The following is a 19,442-nucleotide window of genomic DNA, read 5'->3' as shown; positions in this document are numbered from 1 at the left end:
ACACACACACACACACACACACACACAGACAAGTACATAATGAGAACAATGGGGTGTACAGTGGTTTTTACATTAGTTTAAAGAAGTGTATTTTCAGGGACAACTAGAATGAAGTGGAAGAAGAAGAGTGCCTGATCTGCAGAGGAATTGGTTCCATACAGTTGGGCCATGAAAAGAAAAAGAATGCTAACCAAAGGACTTTGTTCTGACAGAGGTGATGCAAAGCAGATGAGCAACAGAACGGAGCTGACAGGATGGGATTTATGCATGGATGATATCTGTAAGATACATCAGAGCAGCGCTAGAAACAGATGAAAAGCAGACAGATGGCTGATTCTGTGTTGAAGAGGTAACCACTGAAGAGACTGTAAGAGAGGTGTGACATGTTCCCAGACCAACCTGGCGGCAAGGCTGGAGCTTTTCAAGAAGGTATTTAGGTGAAGCAAGCAGGCAACTGTTAATATAGTCAAGCACAGACAAGATCAGAGAACAGACCAGTGTATAATTCATCACAGTCTAGTTATGTTGACTTCAAGTAGAACACTGAAGAGAAAATTGGACATGACGTACTAATTGTTGAGCATTACAGAAATTAATATTCATCTAACTGTGAACTTGACAACAAAAAGTAAATGTCAGCATCATTCTTAATTACTGGGGAGTCTGTTTGGTGAAGATTAGTTTCCACTTCTATCCACATCTCCCCTTCCCCATAACACACACACACAGACCTGCTTGCCACACAGACATAAGTCCAGGCTTTGAGAGGTGGTCATACACACACACACACACACACACATACACAGCCACACACACGCACACACACACAATCATACACACTAACAGACAAGGTCACATACATACACACCACACACACACACTCCCACCTTCCCACTCTCCAACACACACACACACACACACACACACACACACACACACACACACCTGCATGCCACACAGCCGTAACCCCAGGCTGCGAGAGGTGGTCATGTTACACTTGCGGGACTGGCTGGCCATCTTCTTGGGGCTGGCGTCATCCCCATACAGACGGGAGCCCACCTTCAGGTCAAGGATACAGGGGCGGGCAAAGCGCCCCACCACATTCTCCAGCACCAGAAAGGCTGACACAGGGTCAAGGTCAACACCGAACAGTACCCTTCTCCATCAGTTTACCACACGCTTCTCTGCGAGGGAACATACTAAAACAGCTGAACCAAGCAGTGATCTGCTGAATGCAGAACAGTCTTCAAACTGTTAGAGTTGATACAATATTTTCTTTTTTCTTCAGCATTTTATTCACGGTTCAGCAATAGACTTGCATGTAAGGAAAAAAAAAAAGCCTGATTTTTTTTTTATACAAAACTAAAAAAATTTATATACATGTAACAAAGCATGAGGCACACGTTTTTGTTTTATGCTAGGTTTTTCTTACCCCCTTTCTTCTTCTCTTACAGTGGGTCATTCTGTGACAGTGTTACCCTGTTTTTTATTCAACCTATCTTTCTTCTGCCTTGTCACACATGGCGTATTGACAGAACATGCACCATATTTTACCACAAGCCTACAATAACACTCAAAACAGAACAGTATCTGTTACTGATGAGCTGTGCTTTAAAATCATGTTCTTCATAGCTGTGGTTATTTCCCTTGCACTAAATCATCAAAGGATGGTCAAACATTCTACTGCCTTTCAAAATAATGCGATTCCTGTATCTGTCTCCATAAAAACACAATGTATGTGTGACTGAGACAAGTCAAAGTGGAAAACCTTATCAAGGCCCAGATGCGGAGAATTAAGGTGGAGGTGAGGGGAGGAGATATCAGACAAAGGATATCGACATAGACAAAAGCCACAGATTCCTGTTTCTTCACCTGGGATGGATCGGAACAAGGAGAAATCTTGCTTGAACAGCAAAAATCAAATCTCCTCCCCTTGTTCCCATGCATTAAAAAAACAACAACAGTAACTGAGAAGAAATGACTGCAGACCAATCGGCTGGGTATTAGCAAGATATCACACTGAACATTGTCCTAGGAACTACACTTGACACCAGAGCAGAATGAACTGATGTCTACCAGAGCATGTATGTCTGTGTGCTGATGTGTGTGCATTTTCACACTTGTATTTACTTAATATCTTGTCTTGTTATTTTATTCCATTTTTATGTTAATGTTTTACACAAACATAAAACTGGCTCTCAAGGTCTGATCAACACTTTCGTTTCATGCAAAGGTCAGGCATCTCCTGCATTTTTTTTTTTTTTTAAACAGTAGATGTAGTGTAGCATATATGGGTCAGTCTCTTAGAAACGGAAACTGACTGTCTACTTATTTTTACCCTCCATCCAGCCATTCAGGTAAATACTACTGTATAATGCTTCACTGGTTTTTGATGGAAACAGATGAGTTGTGATTTTTGTTGCTGTTTTTATCCATTTTTTGTGATGGTAATGATCTTTTGTGGAATTTGATTAATGTGTTTTCTGGTTTAATATAACTTTCATTGTGAGGGGGAAAATAAGAAAAAAATAAATCAGAAAAAAAAGTAAAAAAAAAAAAAAAAAAAGAAGACAAAAATGAAGGATACGCCAGCCTGAGGAAGATGGTTGAGACTTCTCATCTTGTCCAGCAGGTGTGTGTGCAGACTGAGGCCCCAGGGGTTCAGTGGTTGGCTGGTCACCTCCTTCACTGCAGGGTTCAAGTCCTTGGTGGGTGGTGGCAAGGACTGGTCATCCCTGGTGATCAGAAACTTGTCACCAACCGCTTGTTCCCCCCTCACCACATACTCCTTGTCTTCCGTCAGTCGCACCACATGCCTGGGTCACACAGAAGCAAAATCCATCATTGGCAAATAATAATAACAATAATAATAATAATAATAATAACCATACAATGCAGACTGATGCTCACACTGCCTGGGTGCCACTGAAACGATACAGATGATGGGACAGCAACAACAAAAAAAGCAAAAAAAAAAAGCAGATGCCTGACGTGTGCTTGAACCCAACAAGCTGGTCAGGCTTTGAGACCCTACCCTAGGTTTGCTTTAAGCATTATCAGAAAGTTACACACCAGTAAGATAAATAAATAAATAAATACATTAATATATGTTGTAAATATAATGCACTTGCAAAGATGCTTAAGAAATTATTGGTGGTGGTGGAAGAAAGAAAGAAAATGGGAGTGCCTCACACACACACACACACACACACACACACACACACACACACACACACATGCGCACGCACACACACACATGTTTTAAGAAATACAATTCAATTTAAATGAACATAAAAAGGGTGGGCTTCAGAGACTTCACATGACCCAGAAGCATTCAAGTTCAGTTCAAAACACCCACATATATTTCTGAGTGAGTCATACTGTGTATTCCTGCAAATCAATGCTATTGCAGCATCTGAAAGAGTGCTGAATAATTATGAACACACACACACACACACACACACACACACACACACTCACTACATTTTCCTTGATGTTACTTTCCAAATTTGAAGTGATTGCAAAAAGTACAACTGTCACATCTAATGTTCTAGCCAATTATGAAGACTAAGGTCTTTTTAATAACATGACATGTATTAGTGTTATTTCAAGCTGACCACTTCTTTCCTCAAAGCACTACAGCTGACACAGAGATGAACACAACTCTGGTCTCTTTAAATGTTGTATTCAAGAGTGCAGGAACTCATGTAACACACATGCACCTGCTGCCACAGCAAATGTTCTGTTTCCACATTTCTCTCTCTCTTTTTCTGTGTGTGTGTATGTGTTTTCTCTGAGTCTCTTCGTATCTGTTTTTCTCCCCTTCTGTCCACCCTCATCTCCCCACTCCCTCCACCACCCTCCCATCCTCAGCATTCAAAACTTCATGTTGACTCTGCTCATACTTTTTGGATTAGTGTATACTTCCTTTTCTACTTGCCATATATCAACTTTTTTTTCTCCTCATTTCTTTCTCTTCCCATGTTTATTCCTTTTGGGGTTTTTTTTGTTTGTTTTTTATTTCTTCTTTGTCCCCTTGTGTCAAAGGGTAGCATTAAAAAGCTGCAATAGCTTAATATGTTTCACCCTCTTTAATTCAAAAGACCTTACTGCCTACTTCAAGCAATCAAACTTACTTAAATGCTCACCAACAAATAAAGCGAAATGAAATCAAATGAATGAATGCATGGCACACCCTTCCCTGAACAAAACGCCAAGATTTTTGTCTTATCCATGAGTGCAAGTTTGTATATCTGTGTGTGCACATGTGTGTGTGTGTGTGTTCGTTCTTTAGTTTAGTGTCTTTTCACTATCAGTGATATTAGACGTTAAAAAAAAAAAAAAGGGGGGGGGGGGGGGGGGGGGAGGGGGGGGCATGGGGTATAACTAACATGCAATTACATTTAACAGTAACAATTCAATAATAATAATTATAATAATCAGAAACCATTAACACAATTCTGAAGTGCATTAAAGGAATGTAGAAATAGGGCTATGAACTAATGCCTGTGAAAGTTCGACCATAAGAACCTCGTCAGAAATAACTTTAGAAAAATCATCTGAAGAATTATTATTCTCTTTGAAATACTTGGGCAAGAAGGTACGTAACTGCTGGCAGTGAAACAAACAATGATGCAAGCTGAACTGCTTACCACAGATGCATGTAACATTTTTACTATACTTTATCTTCAGCGCATCAAGTTTTATACGGAAGAAAGTAGAGGTTATTAACCTTGTATAGCAAGCTGATGGATTCGTTATCTTTTCTTTAACAATATTCTCGGGGAATAATGTTCCTTTATGGTTTAAAAACTTTAACTTCCATCGGTTATGAAATCGACCCCATGCTGATTTTTCTAACAAAGTGTATGCCTCTTTTACGGAGAGACGGACATCTATTTTTGTCGATTTTTCTGAATCTTGTGCTCCTCTTTTAGCTGCTTTATCAACAGTTTCATTGCCAAAAATGCCCACATGAGAAGGCACCCAACAAAAACTGACCTCAGTCCCTTTAATCCTTAAACAATGTACCAAATTATTTGCCTCAATAACTAAGTCAGGTCTTGTTTCAAGGCTGAATAATTCTAGAGCATAAAGTACTGATTTGGAATCAACAAAGAATGCTATTTTTGAGAAAACTATTTGATGGCTCACTAAGTAGTTCAGAGCTTGTATAATAGCAATTAGCTCAGCTGTGAATATGGAAAGGTGTTTTCCAATAAAGTAAGATTTTTCAACATTAAAGGCAGGAATATAGAAAGCCGCACCAGCGTTTTTGTCATCAAGAACAGATCCATCTGTAAATATATGGAGATGATTCTGATATTTTTCTGTTATATGAATTCTGGCAGTACTTGTCGTGATATTGATGTTTTCTTCCTTTTATGTTTCAGAATAAGTGATATCAAAATCCGCTTTCAACATTTCCCAAAAAGGAACAGGAGAATGATGTGGTTTTGCAGCTAACTCTTTCATGTTAACTTCAGATTCTTTTAACAGATTTGAAATGTAAGTTGCAACTGTTTCTTGTGATGAAATGGCTTTAGCTCTTTTAGGAAAATCAATGTCTGATCTTACTGTCAGTTCATCAGCAATGAAATTTTTTGTCATTGAAGTGTACCTCACAGCGAATTTTGCTGTTGCTAACTCACGATGTTCATTTAAGGGAAGAATTCGGGCTGTTTTGTATGTTTCCTGATTGGATGCATGAGAAGGCACTCCGAGGGCAATTTTGATAGCCTTACAGTCTACACTTTGAATCTTTTGTAATAGATATTTAGGTGCACTGAAAAATATTTCTTGCGCATAGGTTATCTTAGATCTTACAAGGGCCATGGCAAGATGAATCAATGTTTTTGTATCCATTCCCCAGGGTAAGTGGCTTATAATTTTCATAAAATTGATACTTTTCCTTGCCTTTGTTAAGATGTAATCAAAGTGAATGTTCCATGTCAGCTTTGAAGTAAGATAAACGCCTAAAAACTTCACTACCTGTTTATAATCAATGAGGTCACCAAGTAATTTAAAAATGGGTGTGCTAGATGGGTTACCACCTGAATTAAACAACATCATACATGTTTTTTCAGTCGACAAAGCTAGACCATTTTCAAACATATAGTTACCAATGTTATCGAGATCAGACTGATACAAACGACGTATGTAATTCTGTGCTCTTTGTGGGGTTGACTTTTTTAGATTGACACCCATCCACATACATATATCATCAGCATACTGTACTAAAACTACACGATTTGACAATGCCTTTGGTAGATCCTGAATAAGAATATTAAAGAGAATAGGGGCTATAACTGAGCCCTGTAGAATTCCCATGTCAAGTTCATGTGGCAAAGAATAATGTGTTCCCACCCTTGCTTGAATAATTCTATTAGATAAAAAGCTTTTAATATACTCATAGAGATTACCAGATATTCCAACTGATTTCAGTTTGAATAACAGACGTTTGTGCCAAACCTGATCGTAGGCTTTTTTTACGTCAAAAAACATTGCGAGGACACTTTTTCTGCGGGCAAACTGATGTTTTATTTGAGTTGTAATCTTTACTAGGTGTTCGACTGTTGATCTTCCTTTTCTAAATCCAGCCTGGTTCACTGGAATGATATTGTATTTTTCGCAGTAAGTTATAATTCTAAACAGGACTATTTTTTCCATCAATTTACTGACATGCGAGGTCAAAGCAATAGGCCTGTAACTATTTTTATTACGTTTAGGTTTTCCTGCTTTTAAAACCGGTACAACTATTGATGTTTTCCATATCTGTGGTACAGTTCCAGATGTCCAACATTTCTGATATATTTTGTGTAGGAAAACGATTCAATTTTTTGGGATGTGTTTTAGCATCACATTCGATAGTGCGTCAATGCCAACTGAACTTTTTTTTATTGCTAAGGGAAGCTATAGCGGTTTGTAACTCCTCATATGTAATAGGAGAATTAAACCACAAGTCATTTTGCGGAATGGGATCACTGTATAAAGCACTATTTTCTTCCCTGTCTCTGTGTGTTTTACACGCAGGTGATAAGCCTTCGTATTTGCTATTTTTCGCAAACATTTCAACAAAGATTTCTGCCTTTTCCTGATCTGATAGAAACTTGTTTTGTGAGTCATTTGATATTGGGCAACTTGGTAACTTTATTCCATTTTTCATTTCTTTCATTTTTGTCCAAACTTTATTAAAGTCTTTATGATCTGAAATTTCTTGTGAACAAAATGATGACCAATAATCTTTTTTAGCTTGGGCTACAGTCATATTACTCTGAGTGTTTGCTTTCTTCATTTCTTTGTGGTTTGGGGGCTTACTGTCCGCGAGGTAGTTCTTAAATGTTTCTTTCTTGTAATTAACTGCCTTTTCACATGCATCATTCCACCAGACATTGCCTGAACGGTCACCTGACTTCACAGCCTTTACTTTTGGGATCGACATATCAGCTGCTGATAACACAGCTTCTGTAAAATTTGAATACATTACATCTACACTCTCATTCTCAAGTTTTTTCAAAATCGTGAGAGGTAAGAATGTTTTGAAATAAATCCCAATTTGCATTTTTATATTTATATTTTGGAATTATGTCGACGTTATTATCAGGCTGATTATAATCATCAGCGATTGTAATGATGATAGGCACATGGTCGCTTCCCAGTGTGTCTTTATGTGTTTCCCAGGTACATGATGGGACTAGCTCCGGGAATATTAGTGTCAGGTCAATTGCTGTTGGTCTGTGTTTTGAGACGTCAGGAATTCTAGTAACACTACCATCATTCATAAGATAAAAGGGGCTGTCAGTGATGTTTTCTATTAACCGATTGCTTGTCACAGTTTTACAGTCCTTTTCCCAGAATGGAGCGTGAGCATTGAAATCACCAGCTATTACCCATTTACCAGGCTGTTGTTCTTGTAATGTTCTAAGCCACTCAGTATTTCGATCGTTTGGACCTTTCGGAAGATAAACGGAAAGTACGTTAAGAATTAGCTTGTTGCTAAATTTTACTGTAGCTGCACAAGAGTGTTTGTCAAAGCTTGCAATAGATTTTAAAACAGGAGACTCACACAGATTATACTGTAATTCCCTAAGTATATAAATAGCAGTACTTATCTTCTTGCCCTCGTTCCCAGTTTCATATACTGGTGGAAAATAATAATTTGGAAGTTTGGGAAGCTTACATGCACTGATATTAAGTGACTGCAGAATCAAAACATCACACTTACTTGATGCTAGAAAATGTTTCAAATAGGCCAGGTTAGATAGAATAGATCTGCAGTTCCACTGGAGCAGCCTAATTTGCAATTGCATTTGTTTTTTCATTACTGATTATCTTTCCTATCAGACAGGAATATAATGTTATTAATACTATGAATAAATCAAACTGTATGATGGTGAGAATAAACAGTAAATGAAAGGAAACGGGGAAACAAAAATAATAGGCTAAATATTGTCAGCGAAAAATGCACTTGCAAACGGCAGGAAGAAAGGTCACTCAGCAAAACAAGAATATCGCTCAGCACAAAAGTTTATCAGTGCCAGGCAGAAGTTGACGCAAATGTTAATAGAACACTGGCCAGTCCATCAGTGCGTCGTAAGGATTGTACCAGCCGTGATGAAAGGGGGCAGGGTTCTGGTGATGGTGGAACCTGGCTCTGCGTGTTGATTTCTTCGGTGTTTCCCAGAGAAGATCTCGAACATGTCGCCCGATGTTTCCTGCGAGAATGCTGGCTCCTCTGCAGTTGGGGTGGACAGCGTCTCTGAGGGCGTTGGTCTTGAGGTTGTCGTTCTTTATAAATGATTTTTTTTTTTCGTCAAACAGTTCCGAAGCCACCATTGCGTTGAACAGTTGTCTCTTGACCTCCAGTTTTGAATCTTTGACAGTGGTTGCTGAACTTACGATGAACTTTGTTGTTGGATTTTTCTTTGCGGTGTCTTTCAATGTTGAGGTAAAGAAATTACTGACTTCTGTTGTATCTTTTGATCTTAAGTCGTTGATGCCACGATGAATGACAACAGCTTCAGGCTTTTTCTCTGTGGTGGTGACAGCTTGAAGCAAATTTCTGGTTTCAGACACTGTGTGGGTTTTTTGCATGGAGGCTTTGAAGTGGTATGATCTGCCCAGTCTGTTTTCCTGCACACGGTTGAGCACGGAATCATGAAGAATTATTACCTTGGGTAATTCCCCATTTTCTTCTTTCTGTGCAGAACATGTACTTCCAGACTTTGTACTTTTTACGTCATCCATCGTCTATTCGTCACAAGACGTCACCGATTTTTCAACCTCTTTTTTCTTCTTTTGAAGGGCAGTTTTGTCTTGGTGGCTTGCTCGCTTTTTGTCTGCTGCCGGGTTCTCTGGTGAGGAAACTCTGGCCACGTCGGCGTAGGTAGGTGTAGGGCTGGGGCTGGGGCTAAGGCTGGGGCTTTCAGTTTTTGTTGCCTGTGTTGTCATGGAAACAGGTTCCATTCTGCAACGTTTTGTTGGCTCTTGTTGTCCCCGTACAGTTGCTTCCAGGGAAGAGACACGATCACACAAAACCATTATTATTTTTCTTAGATCCATGATCGTGTCGGACATCTCGGGAATGGAACTGAGATTGCTCATCGGTCTTGCATTCGTGGAACTCGTGTCGGTGGGATGAGACAGCCGCTTTGTACGTTTAGTACTCCCAGACTCGCTTCGCAAAACCTTCACGGACTCACCGGTTTTAAGGAGGAGTCCGGTCGCCTCATTGTTCTGAGCGGTTTTACTGTGTGCAGCTGCAACTGGTTTCCCGCTCGATTTTCTTGTTCTCATGTCTCCAAAACGTCTGTGACAACTTCTTACCGCGAAGAAATTATCCGCTGAGTGTAGTCTCCGCCATTTGAAGTGCACCCTTTTTATGTTCATTTAAACTGAATTGAATTTCTTAAAACGTGTGTGTGTGAGTGTGCGCGCATGTGTGTGTGTGTGTGTGTGTGTGTAATATAGAAACAACCTACTGGATACTGAGCATAACAAAATGATGCATGCTCTAGTGTAGATCTTATATATATTCTAGTCTTAACAAAAAGAAAACAGAAAACAAACGAACAAAACCCCTTGTCGTTTCTTTCAGTGACAACATTCAACCCCTTGTCGTTTCTTTCAGTGACAACATTCAGGCAAACACTGATCACAATGCTCTCTTCTTGCCTTAACACCCTCAGTTTCAGTTTCAAGGAGGTGTTAAAGTGTGCTGCATGATTTATATACACAATACCACATCTGTTTAAAAAAAAAAAGAAAAGAAAAAAGAAGAAGCAGATGCCTGACCTATGATTACACCAAACAAACTAGGCATAAGGAGTCTGACCTTGGTTTCTATAAAATACAAACATGAAATAAAATAAAATAAACAAATTGAGTGAATACATTCAAAATATAATGATGATGATGACAATAATAACAAGATACATAGAAGGCAAATGACTGGAATAACAAAAATGAGCCACACTCAGTGAAGATGCCAACATTCAAGTGCACACTCACACATGCATGCATACAGAACTCACACCTATCCACCCACACCAAATTTCCCTCAACATCTACATCCACTTTCACACACACACACACACACACACACTAACACACACACAAATTACATTGATCCCACAAACAAAAATGCATAGAAATAAAACAAGTATCCCTATACTTGTAGTTGTACAGTCCTGAAACACAAGGTTTATCCTGCTTTTTCTTCTTTGCTTTATTTGTCCATTCACTAAAAGGTGATTTAGATACTAATTATTCATTCATTTCAGCACACACACACACACACACACACACACACACACACACACAAACTCAATGGATAGAGACAGTAGGTGTAGGGGGACGTGGATGTAGGAGAGATGAGAGGGGAAAGAAGGGAGGTTAACGGTGTAGTGGTCAGGTGCAGGGTGGAAGAGTTATCAGTCCTGTTACCTGTAGAAGGAATTATAATGTTTCTAATATCATCGCTTTCCACAAGGAAGTGTCTCACACAAAATAACTTTCCTCTTCAAAAGGGAAGGGTTTTGTTCTGTTGTTTGTTTTAAGTGCCCATTTTCCAAAACTGCTCTGCTGGAGGAAAAAAGACAGGCAAAAACACTAACAAAGTTTTATTATTGCCATTGACAATAGTATCTTTATGGCCAGGGGAACAATACTTGAACAGACAATAATAATGGTGGTATACATTGTGAAGAGTTAAAAGAAGAGAGAGAGAGAGAGAGAGAGAGAGAGAGAGAGAGAGAGAAGAGAGAAAAGCAAACCATCTATGAACAGTTAACACTATCACACCCATCCTTTTTTTCTTTTTCTTTCTTTTTTTTTTTTTTTTTTTTTTTTTGAGAGATAGATAAGCATACTCCTGAACAGTGCAACTGTAATATTAGATAATAAGAAAATGTAGTAGATAAGCACACACACACATGCTGACAACACACCCTGTTCACACTTGCACTCACATACACTTGTGCTGGTTATTCAGCACTTCTAAATGCCTTACACAGGACAAATAAGGGTTGTACTTCACAACTCAACCATCCAACTTTATCAGAGAGAACAGGGACACAGACAATACATAAAGTTATGAGATTGACACAAGGGTCACATTGATTACATTTGGTAACTATAATGCTTCCAATATTAACTGCTTTTTTTTTCTCACTTTCCCAAGCATGGAGAGAGAAATCACCCTCTTAGTCTTACAAGGGCTCTTTGCTTCAAACCAGAGAGTGTCTAAAATCACACACTGTGACCAGACCTTAAACTGAAAAAGAAACAGTAAACATTGGTTGGCTTTCTCTGTCACTCTTAAAAAGTTAACCTCAAATGTCCCATAACCTTTTACAGCCATCAGGGCAGTGAATTCTTATCCACTGCAACCTAGTCAGGTGCACTGTCACAAGGCCACCAATCTCCCTTCTTCCCTTGGGGAAAGAGTTACACTTGTTTCCTGCTTTTTCACCTTTATACATATGTGTACACGCACACACACACACACACACACAAATATATATATATTTCCACCAGGGTGTCTAGCCACCCTCCTCACCATCCTCCTGAGAGGACTAGTGGGGGTGCTGGTTTAGTCGCCAGCAATTCAACCCTGTGACAGGTAGTACTGGGATCCAGATGACCAGTAGCAGATGTATCTATCTGACCTGGAGAGCTACCTGCGGCCACCTAGCTAAGGGAGTAAACCCTGACAGAAAATCTGGTGCAGGGCTCCTAAGGCGGTTGGATGGCAAACTTCGTCACTTTCCGGCAGCTCCTGCGGCCGCGTTGGCAACAAAACGTAACAGCCTTACTGTTCCTTTGGATCTGTCAGCAAGGTGAAGAGGGGGGACAAGCTGCATGGGCAACAGCCTGTCTTCCATATTACATTGCCCAGGCTTATATCCGTCCATCCATCCACAAACACATTGCACTTCAACCTGGAGAGGACACTCCAGCTTAGCTACTAGCACTAGCGTTGGAACAACACGTGAAGCAACAGTTACCGGTTATAAGTTAGTGCTCAATTGGCACAGAGCCGATGCCAGGGTTTGCTTTTGACGGTTGGAGGGACCCTCACGTCCTACTGGACAGCTACCACCCGCCCAAGGTGGGCAGCCCCCAGCCAATTAGGTGCTGTCCCGCCACGACCTGCCTTCTTCTATGGGTGTATGAAGATTAGGAGAATATCCGACAGGCAGGTCGTTAATTTCCACACCAGGCAAAAAGAAAACTTCAAGAAACGGATCAACAATGAAACTGGCCTGTTGGAATGTCTGGACAATGATGCCGGGGCTCTCCCAAGATCTGCAAGACATTGTGTGACACCAGAAAGACCGCCATCATAAACAGCAAGCTGAAGAGACTAAATGTGGACATTGCCACTCTGCAGGAAACACAGCTGGCTGACTCAGGAACACTAAAGGAGAGGGACCACACCTTCTTCTGGCAAGGAAAGAGCTCTGATGCCCCAAGAGAGTACAGAGTAGGCTTTGCAGTCAGGAACAGCCTGCTGAACATGATCAAACCAGGCAGCAGCGGTTCAGAACGACTCCTGACTCTCCGCCTCAACACCTCCAAAGGCTATGTCACTCCTGTTAGCGCATATGCTCCAACTCTGTCCGCCTCTCCAGACGCCAAGGATGAGTTCTACGAAAATCTTGCATCAACCATAAGGAACATCCCCAGGACAGAACAACTTGTTCTCCTGGGTGACTTCAATGCCAGAAAGGGTGCAGACAACGATTCATGGCCCTCCTGTCTTGGTTCCTTTTGAGTGGGGAAAATGAATGAGAACAGACAGCAACTACTTGAATTTTGTACCTGCCATGAACTGTGCATCACCAACTCCTTCAAGATGAAGCCCCAACACAGTCTCCTGGAGGCACCTGCGCTCAAAACATTGGCACCAACTGGATCTGATCCTAGTAAGACGAGCTGCCATCAAAAACCTTCTCCAAACTCGCTCTTACCACAGCGCAGACTGCGACACAGACCACTCCCTGGTATGCTGCAAGATCAGACTGCAACCAAAGAAGTTCCACTGCTAAAAGAAACAAGGGAACTCTCGCACTGACGCCAGCAAGATGTCTCAGCCAGACCTTGTAGAACAGTTCGCAGAGGCCTTTGAGAGAGAATATGATGCATTGCAGCCCAGAGACACTGCCACAGAAAGATGGGAAACGCTAAGAGACACCATGCACCGAATTGCTATGGCCACCTTTGGGTAGAAAACCGCAAAGTCTCACAACTGGTTTGAGGCCAAATCATCAGAGATGACTCCCAGTATTGAGGCCAAATGCGCTGCACTCACCGAGTACAAACGTCACCCAGTGAGAACCTGCAAATCCTCAGGGCTGCCAGGAGTAAGGTTCAGCTTAATGCCAGGCAATGTGCAAATGAGTACTGGACAGAGCTCAGTGAAGAGATACAGAATGCTGCTGAAAGAGGCAACATCCGAGGGATGTATGATGGCATCAAGAAAGCACTGGGACTAACACAGAGCAAGACTGCCCACCTCAAATCCTCCACTGGGGAAGTAATCAACGATCCTAGCCAACAGATGGAGAGATGGGTGGAACATTACTCCGACCTTTACTCCACAGAAAACATGGTGTCCAACTCAGCCCTCGATGCCATCAAGTGCATGCCGGTAATGGAAGAACCTGACGCAGAGCCAACTGAGGATGAACTCAGCAAGGCCATTAACAGCCTGACATCAGGCAAGGCACCTGGCAGCGACGGAATTCCCCCAGACCTCATTAAACACTGCAAGACTACTCTTCTGCATCCTCTGCACACAGTCCTTTGTCAGTGCTAGAATGAGGGAGCTGTACCACAGGACATGAGGGATGCAAAGATCATCACCCTGTACAAAAACAAGGGTGAAAGGAGCTACTGCAACAACTACAGACGCATCTCGCTTCTCAGCATTGTAGCCAAAGTCTACGCTTGGGTCCTCCTAATTCACCTGCAGAAACTGAACTAACGCGTTTACCCGGAATTACAGTGCGGTTTCCGAGCAGAGAGATCCACGGTAGACATGATCTTCTCCCTTCTCCAAATCCAGGAGAAGTGCGGAGAGCAGAGGATGCCCCTGTATGTCGCATTCATTGACCTCACCAAGGCCTTTGACCTAGCTCTTTAGTTACTCTTTTTCTATGAACCATTACTCCCCCTTGTTCCGAGATCCCTACCATTCGCATATTCCCTTCATTCCTGGATTTAGAGAAGAGAAAGAAAGTATGAAGCAGGGTACTAATTTTGGAGGCTTACGGTAACGCGGCTCATTACAGTACCCTAAGATTGTCATATACTGTTGTGTTCTGAATTGATGTGAGAAGTTGTCTGAGACCCTGTTGACACTATAGGGTGACATCTCTGGTGACACTCAGATGTAAAACAGGTGACTTTGGGGTCAAACACAATGCATACAAGTACGTACTACATGCAGGACAGTGTTTTGCTTGCAGAGTATGCACATCATGCAGGTACTCACCAAGTAGTGCCTCATATGTATCTCAGTGCCACACTGCTAGTCATATCCACGAAAAACTGTCACAATTATCACTACTGTTGTCCTTATCACATGAATGATTTGAACTTTGTCTCAAAGAGAATATATGCCTTTCATTACACTAGCAGTCACTGAGCCAGAATCAGATCATTATGTACACAATTCTTGAACAAAAACTATTCAGAAACGATACTGTCTCTAAATATGCATGTCCATGTCACAATCATCACGTAATATGCCACACAAAGGTGACACGTGTGTGATATACCTTGAAGCAGTCAATCCAGTTACTGCACAAGTGTACACCACAATTTTCACACTTCTTACTTTTTTAACTTTTCATCACCCGCTATCTGTGCTTCTGTAGCAACAGCTAATTGCACTCTCTCCTTGTCATTCATTTGAAACAGATCGAAATCATTATCTGTTAGAGTGTTGTAAAACTCATCATCAGAAAACTGGTCACAATCCAAACTTTCTACACATTCCGTTTTTTTGTGTCCATGTGTCTACACAGCACATCGGCAAGAATGTAGCGGCGCCCACTTTCCCACGAGGGAGGGAGAAGGGGGTGTCTGTCATCCATTTCACTCATAAACACTGCCCCGCTAGTGACCCGGTCAAGGATAGATGGCGCGCACTGATAACGTGACTCGCGGGAAGTTCAAAGCGCTTACCGCAAGAACCGATTTTCCAGGCTGCAGGAAGGAAAGGGGAAATTCTCTGCTGCACAGTTTTCCGGCCTCCAGGAATGAAGGGTAAAAATCCTGTAAACCGGAAAACCGTGCTGCAGGGATGAAAGAGCTAGTCAACAGAGACGGCCTTTTCAGGGCTCTTCAAAAGATCGGCTGCCCCTCCCCCCCCCCGGCCCCCCAAACTGCACAGCTTGACTGAGTCCTTCAACTCCCAACATGAAAGGGATGGTGCAGTTTAATGGTAACCTCTCCAAGCCCTTCGATGTATGCAGCGGTGTCAAACAAGGCTGTGTCCTTGCCCCCACCCTATTTGGAATCTTCTTTGCTCTTCTTCTGAGGCATGCATTCAGCACAGCGCAAGAAGGGATCTACCTGCGGACAAGATTAGATGGCAGGCTCTTCAATCTCGCCCGCCTCAGAGCAAGGACAAAAGTCCGCGAAGCCCTCATCAGAGACATGCTCTTTGCCAACGATGCCGCAGTTGTGACCTACACCCAGCAGGACTTGCGGTCACTAATGGACCGCTTCTCCCAGGCCTGCAAAGATTTCGGTCTGACCGTCAGTCTCAAGAAGACAAACGTCCTAGGCCAAGACACACCATCTCCACCAGCCATCACCACTGATGACTACAAGCTTGAAGCCATCCATCAATTCACTTACCTCGGGTCCACCATCACCGACAACCTCTCCCTTGACACCGAGATCAACAAGAGGATCGGGAAGGCAGCCACAACGCTAGCCCGCCTCACACAGAGTGTGGACCAATCCCAAGCTGACCACGAAGACAAAGATGGCTGTATACAACGCCTGCATCCTCACCACCTTGCTGTATGGCAGTGAGGCATGGACCACACATGCTCGTCAGGAGAAAAGGCTCAATACCTTCCACCTGAGAAGCCTGCGGCACATACTCGGCATCTCCTGGCAAGACAAGGTGACAAACACCGAAGTCCTGACTCACGCTGGCCTCCTGACCATGTATACCATGCTGAGACAGCGTTGGCTGTGCTGGCTGGGCCACGTTTGCCGCATAGAAGATGGTTGCATCCCAAAAGACATCCTTTATGGAGAGCTCGCCATGGGGTAGAGAAGCATCGGCCGCCCACAGCTGAGATACAAAAACATTTGCAAATGTGACATTAAGGCGCTTGAGATCAACACTAAGTCCTGGGAGGACCTTGCAGATGACCGCAACAGATGGGGAAGCACTCTCAAGAATCAGCTACGGATTGGTGAGGACAAACTGTCAGCTGCTGCAGCAGAAAAGCGAGCTCACAGAAAAGTGACGGCAGCCAACAGACAAGCATCAGCTTACGCATATGACTGCTTTGACAGCGACTGTCTCTCTCGCATCGGTCTCTACAGTCACAGGCGATGCTGCTTGGTCCAAGCAGACAGCCCATTTAGACATGAGGTCGGATATACTCTATCCATGGTCAGCCATGACCAAAGGAGGCCTACTAATATATATATATATATTTTTTTTTTTTTTTTTTTTTTTTTTTTTTAAAGTTCTTTGCCAACTTGTATAGAGCCTGTTGCTTGGTAGTGTGTTGGGTGAAGGAGGCATTGTGGCAGGTTAGGCACTAGATTTCTGGTCCAATGATCACCATCATCATGGTTAAAGGCACTGTATTGGCATGGTATTGCCCTTGGGAAATGTGCTTTACTTCCTTACTCTGATTTTCTTCACTCCGTCCAGGACTGAATGGCCAGATCTCCACCCGACTCTGATCGAGCAAGGTTAAAGCAGTGGAAAGAGAGAGGATTGGCCCCTCCTTCCTATGTGCAGACCCAGACACAGTAGATAAGAATTCACTGCCCCAGTGGACATAACAGGTTATGGGATCTTCAACCTTTTTAACCTATAACAGAGAAAACAACAACCCAAGAGTGGTATTTCTGTCACACTTTCCCTTTGTTTTTTCACAAAGCAGATGTGGTGGTGCATAGCATATATGGATCAGTCTGATTACATCAAAAGCTATGACACCTCCTTGAAACTGAAACTGAAAAGCTGAAACTGCGACACTTACCCTGAAGAGGGGTGGGAGGATGGGCAGGGAGGGGAGTGGCCATCCACAGCCGACGACATGTGGCCACTAGACATGGGCATGGAGGTGCCAGTGGTGTGATGCTCCTCCCTCCTCCCCCCCTCCACCTCCTCCCTGCGCTCACCTTCCCTCTTGGGCCCCTCCTCCACTCGCACACCCTGCTTCCTGCCCTGACCCCCTGCATCACAGTCACAATCATGCTCATTTCAACAGACAGAAGAAACATGACAGGGAAAGCTTTTAGTTCTTCAGCTGTAAAAACCTGGAATTCACTGTCTTTTTAAACAGTCCATCACTCTCTGTCCATCACAACCTTTAAAACATATCTAAAGACACTATTTTTTCAAGCAGACTTTACGTTATTATGGAACTTTTCCCTCCAGTCTGTACTCTATGGATCCACATTCATTTCTTTTACGTGTTTTTCTGTGTGCATGCCAATATGAGTGGAGTGTATGTGTTCTTGTGTCTGACTTACATGTTACTGAAATGTACTCTGTGAGGTTTGAAAGCACTAAACAAACGTGCTGTTATTAGTTGTAGTGCCATCTTTATTATTTCTAATATGGATTTAAAGACAATAACAAAGGGTAAAACTAAAACTGTGAGTAAGAGTTACAATGTTATGTGTACTTTGAAACATTTGCACATGAACTGTTCTTGTTGAGGTTGTACAGAGTGATATTTACACACATGACTGTCTGAGTGTCTGTATCAGTATTATCAAAATTGGTTTATTCCAACTTCACATCATTCAACAAAAGCTTCTGGTAAATGATTTTAACTAACACATTCGTCAATAAGATGATATTAATCTTCTAACGCGTTACCTGTTTTTGCATTATCTAACACATTTTGTTGTGCCTGAGTGCTCAAAGTATGATACATCTTCATTTATCCAATTTGAAATTATTTGTGCATTTACAGGCTCATCACTCGATCTCTCAGCTCACAGCTGACAAGTCTACATTGAAACAAGACAAAGGATGGACTAAAAATATCAAAAAGTGGAGTAAAAACATATTCAGCTGCATATACTAAAAGGAAAGTAATAAATAATGGTGGGCTTGGGTGTGGCACTTGTCCAGACCTTGACCCCTGTCTTGACCTTTACCTTGTTCTGACCTAGACCTTTACCTCTACCCTTCATCCCTGACCTAACCTTAATCCCCTGACCTTGATCCCCATTCTGACCTTGACCCCTGTCTTGCCATGCTGCTCTGCCAGGTAGGAGGGGTAGGAGGTCCTCTGCTGACACAACACCGTTCTCCTCAGCATTGCTGCTGTCGTTGACGCCAGTTCTCCTGTTGTCTGGGGAACTGAGCCCTGATTCTGAGGCCTGACCAGTCAGAGAACCACTGTCCACAAAGTGCCTCTGCTTCACAGACTTTGTGCTGGCAGTGAAGTCTTGCTGGTTCTTGCTGCTGCTGCTCCCTGCAGCATCTCCCTTCAGCAGCGGTAGTGGTGGTGCCCTGTGGCGTTTAACATGTTCCATCCTCCGGTCCTGGTCCCGGATGTCATCAGGGTGGACCGGGGCTCTCAGCGCCTCACTGTTGTCCACACCAGCACACTGCCCATCATGGCCTGTGTCTGGGTAGTACCCCCACAGGTGGTGGGAGCCGTCGTCTCCCTCCTCCAGCCGCACATACAGCAACCCTGTCATGAAAGTTTCAGTTT

The 19,442-nt window shown here is 42.5% G+C and overlaps 1 protein-coding gene across 1 annotated transcript in view; it reads right to left on the bottom strand.

The window, feature by feature from the left end:
- Window positions 1-19,442, bottom strand: part of LOC143280300 (inositol hexakisphosphate kinase 2-like) — a 56,786-nt gene that overhangs the window by 11,032 nt on the left and 26,312 nt on the right. Inside the window, exons 3-7 of the mRNA XM_076584931.1 lie at window positions 18,960-19,421; window positions 17,748-17,943; window positions 2,588-2,816; window positions 1,990-1,996; window positions 946-1,121 (exon numbers count right to left, since the gene is read on the bottom strand). Coding sequence (XP_076441046.1) covers window positions 946-1,121; window positions 1,990-1,996; window positions 2,588-2,816; window positions 17,748-17,943; window positions 18,960-19,421 — 1,070 coding nt within the window. The remainder of the gene's footprint in view (window positions 1-945; window positions 1,122-1,989; window positions 1,997-2,587; window positions 2,817-17,747; window positions 17,944-18,959; window positions 19,422-19,442) is intronic.

This window comes from Babylonia areolata, chromosome 3 (assembly GCF_041734735.1).
Source record: "Babylonia areolata isolate BAREFJ2019XMU chromosome 3, ASM4173473v1, whole genome shotgun sequence".
Taxonomy (NCBI): Eukaryota; Metazoa; Mollusca; class Gastropoda; order Neogastropoda; family Buccinidae; genus Babylonia; species Babylonia areolata.
This window is presented reverse-complemented; position numbering and strand designations above follow the sequence as displayed.